General features: G+C 57.4%; 1 protein-coding gene across 1 annotated transcript in view; it reads left to right on the plus strand.

The window, feature by feature from the left end:
• The window catches only part of B3GNT7 (UDP-GlcNAc:betaGal beta-1,3-N-acetylglucosaminyltransferase 7), a 5,506-nt gene extending 1,989 nt beyond the window's left edge, over nt 1–3,517 (plus strand). Inside the window, exon 2 of the mRNA XM_006022455.3 lies at nt 4–3,517. Coding sequence (XP_006022517.1) covers nt 4–1,026 — 1,023 coding nt within the window. The 3' untranslated portion in view covers nt 1,027–3,517. The remainder of the gene's footprint in view (nt 1–3) is intronic.
• The last annotated feature ends 3,581 nt before the right edge of the window (nt 3,518–7,098 follow it).

The following is a 7,098-nucleotide window of genomic DNA, read 5'->3' on the forward strand; positions in this document are numbered from 1 at the left end:
AAGAAGAAGCTCCCCCCAACGGGGGCGGAGCCGGAGGCGGAGGCGGAGCCGGTGACGGAGGAGCAGGTGAGAACCTGGGATGTCACCACCAGCAACTGCACGGCCAACCCGAACTTCACCCAGATAGACTGGTTCAAGGGGCTGGAGCCCAACTTCCAGCAGTTCCTGCTGTACCGGCACTGCCGGTATTTCCCCATGCTGATCAACCACCCGGAGAAGTGCAGCGGGGCCGTCGACCTGCTCATCGTGGTCAAGTCCATCATCACGCAGCACGACCGGCGCGAAGCCATCCGGAGGACCTGGGGTGAGGAGAAGGAGATGGGGGGCAAGAAGATCAAGACGCTGTTCTTGTTGGGCACGGCCGCCAAGGAGGAGGAGAGGGCCAACTACCAGAAGCTGCTGGATTACGAGAACTTCATCTACGGGGACATCCTGCAGTGGGATTTCCTGGACAGCTTCTTCAACCTCACCCTCAAGGAGGTGCACTTCTTGAAGTGGCTCAACATCTACTGCGACAACGTCCGCTACGTCTTCAAGGGGGACGACGACGTCTTCGTCAGCCCCCGCAACATCCTGGAGTTCTTGAAGGACCAGAAGCAGGAAGACCTCTTAGTCGGGGACGTCCTGTACAAGGCCAGGCCCATCCGCAAGAAAGAGAACAAGTACTACATCCCCAGCGCCCTCTACAACAAGAGCACCTACCCTCCCTACGTGGGCGGCGGGGGCTTCCTCATGGACGGACCCCTGGCCAAGAAACTGCACAAGGCCTCCGAGACCTTGGAGCTGTACCCCATCGACGACGTCTTCCTGGGGATGTGCCTGGAAGTCGTCAAGGTGAGGCCGGTGGGACACGAGGGCTTCAAGACATTCGGCATCGTGAAGAACAAGAACAGCAAGATGAACAAGGAGCCCTGCTTCTTCCGCAGCATGCTGGTGGTTCATAAACTGCTGCCCCCCGAGCTGCTCCAAATGTGGAGCCTTGTCCACAGTAACTTAACCTGCTCCAGAAAACTCAACATCCTTTAGCTCGGCCGCCTCGGGGAGCTGGGCGCGCCGGGCCTGGAAGGGGTGCAGGGCAAGCGCGGAGACTCAGACAAGGCCGACCAGCTCTGCCACAGCCTTGCCTTCCACAGACAGAGGGACAGAGATCATGGGGAGGGGGAAGGGGAGGTTTTGTAAGGATGATTTATTGTTAATTTGTACTGTATTGAGTTTATTTTATCTCCAGCTGGGTTGGGGGTTGCTGAATAAGTATAAGGAGAATGAAGGAAAAACCGGACAAAGAAGGAGGGAGGGAGAGGGAAGGGTCCATGTGGGGAGGTCTGCTCCGGCTGCTGCATCGGCCCGCGCCAGGAAGGGAACGAGACCCAGCGCTGGGTGCAGGACTGAGCTCTGTGGGGTGAGAAGGGATGAAATCTGGAGTCAATCGGCGCGTGGTGGAAGCGCTTTGAAGCCCTCCTTCCAAACCGGTGGGAGTTGCGCATCCTCCACCTCCCCATGCACTTTGTCATCTGCTTCGTCTCCACTGTCTGCAGGGTTCTCCAGGCAGCCCGCCTGCCGGGGCTGGCGGTGGTCTCCAGCCCCGCTGCCCTGCCTTGGTTTGCTCTCTCCCGACCCGTGCGGCAGTGGTGCGTTGTCCCCAGAGGCACGGCAGGCCTGTGTGAGAGCCACGCAGGTGGTGCCCACATGTGTGTCACCGCTGCCAGCTGAGGGTGACCAGAGCCCCGTGGGCAGGGGTTGGCAGAAGGGTCTCGGTGCAGGAAGGTGGAGGGGTGCGAGGGTCTGGAAAGCCCAGACACTTCCAGGAAAAAAGCCCAAGGGTTTCCATGCCTGGTCTGAAAAAAATTGGGCATCTGGGGCATTTTCCCAGCCACGGGACCTCTCTAACCACAAGGCAGTCTGCAGCCTTCGTGGCCAGCTGCACCTGGGAGCAACAGTCTGGCCCGGTGCTGTTGACCTCCTTAATGGTGGGGTGGAGGGTGCTGAGCTCCTGACACCCTACACAGTCCAGTCTTTATGGGGCACAGCAGTTGCACGGGGGTGACACCGGGGTTTGTGTGGATGCGTGGGCACCGTGGCCTGAGCTGTCAGGGCCGGAGCAGCCCTGAGATGTGCAGCTGAGTAGGAGCCAGGCAGCTTTCAGTCCCTCGAGCCTTGTTCCCAGCATCATACCCAGGCAGCTAGTGCTCCAGGGCGGACCTGAGAGTGCCCACGTGAAGAGGATGCCACGGGGGCTCAGGGCCGGCGTCTGCATTGCAGCAGTGAGTGAATCGCCCTCCACCCCACTTCCCTGCTCCCACACGCATTGCACGTGGGCTGTCACTCATGCACCAGACTGCCCCTGGCACACGTGGGTAGGCAACCATGCCTCTGCCCAGTCCTGCAGCGGTCTGCCCACTAGCCTACACCTGCAGACTGTGCAAAGCTACACACGTGTGCAGAGAGTCACACGCCCAGACCTGCGGGCGTGTTTGGATGCAGCCGATGGTGGAAGCCGAGAAGCGTGTTGGCGTGTCCTCACCCCCAGCCCGGCTGCACCACACGTTGCGGTACACTGAGGCAGACGCTGCAATGCACACGCAGCCCCAGGCGTGCCTGCAGCCGCACACATGCCCAGAGCAATGACATGCATGCTTGCACTCTCTCTCCCTGGTGCCAGGCAGTGAAAGGAAAGTATTTTGACTACCTCAAAGGTCCCCCCTGTGCAGCGCCTTTTTATTGACTCTTGGAAACGTGCCCATTTCATTTATTCCCTGTCTGTACGGCCCCAGGTTAGAAAACAAACAAGAAAGGGGGAAAACCTGCCAGCAAGGCCAGCCATGCCAGGCGCACCACATAGCCTTGGCTCAGATGAGCTGCGACGTTGCAAAGCGGGGCCGAAGCCCCATCCACACTCCTCGGGAAGCCTCAGCGCTGCGAAGTGCTGGACTCCAGACCGGCAAGGCTCTGGGCCGGGGTATTGCACATGTACAGCTTCGTTACTGTGAACTTTTATTTACGATAATGATTTGGACTTGGCCGGGGCGGGGGGAGGAACCGGACGGATGTGCTCCTCCAAGAAACTTCAGTGAACGTTCATGTTGTCTGCGCCCAGCCAGGCCCGTCTTGTGCCTCTCACGGCACCTGCAGGTGCAAAGCAGGGACCAGGGCAGAAGCTGACGTGTGTGCACGTGGGTGTGTGTGCGTGTGTGTGCACGTGTCTCATTGCAGAATCCAGAGGCGGCAGCCAGTGCTAATATTTATGAACACACACCCGCGTGCACACGCACCCATGCACACACACACACACACACATGCTATAAATCTGTGTTTGTAATTTATCTATGGGTGCAGTATATATGTATGTATATTTATAGTATATACTGTAGGTGGTTTTATGCAATGTGTGTGTGTGTGTGTGTGTGTGTGTATGGATGGACACTAATACCTGTGCACATAAACCTCCCGCTGGTTCTTTTCACCTGGTGAGCGCTGGACAGAAAGCGCCAGTAGATTTGATGAATATTTTAGTTTCTCAATAAAGGTTTAAAAAACAAACTCTGAGCAGGTGGATTTCTGCTGGGAGGGCAAGGGAGAGCCCGAGCCAGCGGGTTAAGAGGGGCCAGGGTGCGATGTGCCTCCGTGGCTAGCATCGACCCGTGTGTGTGACTACTATAGAGACACACCTGAGTGTGCCCCCAACCTCTGTGATTGAAGCTGTCTCCTGGGGTCACCAATGTGCTCCGCGTAGCCCCGGCCTGGGAGCAGCCCGCTCCCGCGATGCTGTGCTGCCTCTGTCTATGCCGTGCTGGAAGACAGAGCTCCACTGCAGAGCAGGTAACGGGTCCTGAAGGCTGGGTTTGGCACGTGAGACCTCTTTACACAGAAGCACTGGTTTACAACTGGGCCTGTGAAGGCTCAAACTGGTTTTAAAGTGGGGAGGGGGTGTAAAAATTCCCCAGCCACAGCCCCCAGCGGCACCTGCCATCGTGTGTGCAGTTGTCAGGTTGTAATGGGTCCATACCCTGCCGCCTTGGGGTGTGTGCAGGTTCACCACGTGGGGACTGCACCCAGCCCCTCGTTCCCCTGCATACCCTGCTCAGGGGGATCAGGGACAGCGAGTGGCCCCCGGTGTGGATGGGCAGGAGGAGGGCCAGGGCAGGGCACTGGTCCTGCTGGCTGGGAGGCCGGGGGAGGTGGATTCCAGGGCTGCATCTTCTCCCCTCTGCTGCTCATCTCCAGGAGGCAACCACAGCTGGAGCACAGCTGGAGCACGCAGGGGCCAATGGTTGTCACACCAGTGCCACCTGCCGGAGAGAAGCAGGCAAAGCCGGGCAAGAGCCGGCAGAGAGCAGCCATCGCCCCTGGAGAGCTCCCAGGACCCTTGCTGCAGGGTGGCAAGGACCAGCCTGGCCTCAGCCCCTCACCCAGGATCAATGCCTGAGGGCTTCCTTTCATAGCAGGCACCTGCTGTCCCCAGGCCAGACATCACCAGCAGCGCTATCGCTATCGTGGGCCTGGTTGGACCCCGACTCAAGGATGTATTTAAATAGGTTGTGGGTGGATTGCTTTCAGTGCAGCCAAAGGCAGACAGCATGAATATAGTGATTAAGGTCTAGGCTGGGCATTGCCTCTAGCCATAGACACACCTGTGTGCGCCCTCTGTGATTGAAGCTGTCCCCTGAGGTCACGCGATGTTCTCCGTATAGCCTTGCCCTGGGAGGATGCTGTGCTGCCTCTGTGCCGGGCTGGGAGACGGAGCTACACCATAAAGCAGTTAATGGGTCCTAAAGGCTGGGCTTGGTGCTTGAGACTTGTCTATACTGGAGTGGTGGTTTGAAAGTGGTCCTGCGAAGGCTCAAACTGGTTTTAAAGTGTGTGTGTCGGGGGGGTGGGGGGTGAAAATTTCCCAGCCACGGCTCCCAGCAGCACCTGCCATTGCAGTGTGTGGTTGTCCGGGTGTAACAGGTCCGTACCCCTGCCTTCTTGTGGGGGCGTGGAAGCACCATGCGGGGACAGTGCACCCAGCCCCTTGCCCCGTCCCCCACCCTGTCCCCTGCCCCTTTTGCTGCCGCTGTCCCACTGCGAGTGAGCCAGGCCAGAGAGTTGCCCCCAGTGCGGACGGGCAGGAGGAGGGCCAGGGCAGGACACTGGTCCTGCTAGCTGGGAGGTGGATCCCAGGGCTGCACCTTCTCCTCCATCTCCCCTCTGCTGCTCACATCCTGGAGGCAACCACAGCTGGAGTAGTCCAGTACTTGCAGACTGGTGTTAACCCCGGCAGGGGGAGTTGATTCAAGACTCGGTTTGAGAGCCGGGGAAAGTCCAGCCCAGGGACTAGCTGGCAGCTCCCCTTAAACCTGGGTGTCTCGCTGGGTTAACACATACACGTGACATGAGTTTTGCTTTCAAGAATTTGGGGTGCAGTTCCCCCCGAACCCCTGCACCGATCTTCTTGAACCTTGGCAGGCTTCATGCTCTCAGCAGAGGCTACCACCCCCTGCAAGCTTCATCCAAATCAAACAAAAAACAACAAAGTTATGGATATTTGATTGATTCCCCATTATAGCCTATGGCCGGATCTCCAAAGCAGCTCCAAAGCTTTTCCGAACCGCTCCGGAAAGCCTAACAAAGCCAGCGCTTCGATCCAGACATGCTGCTTCAGACGCCGAAGTGTCTGAAGCTTCTCCAGATCTGAAGCCTCGCACAGGCCTCAGCCTAACTGGTTGGACAATGGATGGGTTGTGTCAGGGTTGATTAGGTTGGCCAAGAGGATGGCCAATGGATTAGTCTAGGATGGGTTGGGTCAAGGTGTTGGCGAACGGGTAGGTTGGTAGGGTGTTAAGTGACAAAATGAGATTCCAGACTAGCGTTAAAGAAGTGACACGACAACTCATTTTGTTGGCTACAAAGGACCAACTCATAGGATCATCATAACATTCAAGTTTATTAGACGGATGGAAAAGTCAGATCATAAACCTTGCGGCTGAGCCCCTCAAACACACACACACACATTCACACACACACACACACACACACACTCACAGTAGCTCACTATGAACAGTAAGCACTGGTGTCAAGATATACCTATCCCCAAGTGCTGGAGTCTGCCGTCGATGGCCAGTCGAGGCTTCTTCCAGTGTGATGTTGCTTCAGAAGGGGGTCGCCGGCTGGTCCATCCGGCTGGGACGGCAGGGTGCTGGTCAGGTCAGAGAGGGCACCATTGGGGGTCATTCTTCACTGCCTTTTATCCCTCTCTGGCAGACTTCGGTGACTCCCCAATTTTCAGGCTTACCCAATCCAGGGGTCGTTGACCCCGTGGGCCGTCCCCCGTGGTGGTTACTGGACAGCAGCTGTCAGCCCCAGGGGTCACGTCCGCAGGTACGTGCAGTCTTGGGAGTCCATTGATGACGTTTGATTAATTCACTGCTGTGATGAATAGGACTGTGGGGGCAGTTGATGGGGGTGGGGGTTGGGGGGTGGTATTCAGTCCTAAGAGTTGGTCTTTGGCATTGATTAGTTCAAACCAGGGTTTCTGTACCTTTAACAGTGACGGTTCAGGGAGTTCTTGGCTCTGCATTGATCCTTTCCTCTCCGTAGTCTACGCTCGCTAACACCACGACCGAAAGGGACTTGGGGGTCTTGACTGACCACCAGATGGACATGAGCCACCAATGCGATGCTGTGGCTGGCAGAGCAAACCAGACTCTGGAGTGCATCCACCAACGAATCTCAAGCAAAACCAGGGAAGTCATCGTCCCGATTTACGTGGACCTGGTGAGACTGCAGCTGGAGTGCTGCGTCCAGTATTGGGCCTCCCACTTCAGGAAGGACATGGAGAAGCTTGAGAGAGTCCAGCGGAGAGCACGTGCATGATCCACGGCCTGGAGGGCAGGCCGTACAAGGGGAGGCTGAGGGACTTGGGACTCTTCAGTCTGGAGAAGAGAAGGCTCAGGGGGGACTTGATGGCAGCCTACAATTATATAAGAGGGGTAGATACATCAGGGCCTGGGAGAACAGCTCTTCACCAGGGCTCCCCAAGGGATAACAAGGTGTAATGGCCATAAACCCCAGGAAGGCCGATTTAGACTACGGTGCGAGTGTCCGGGATCTGGAACAGAC

Source organism: Alligator sinensis, unplaced genomic scaffold, assembly GCF_000455745.1.
Source record: "Alligator sinensis unplaced genomic scaffold, ASM45574v1 scaffold301_1, whole genome shotgun sequence".
NCBI classification, from domain to species: Eukaryota; Metazoa; Chordata; order Crocodylia; family Alligatoridae; genus Alligator; species Alligator sinensis.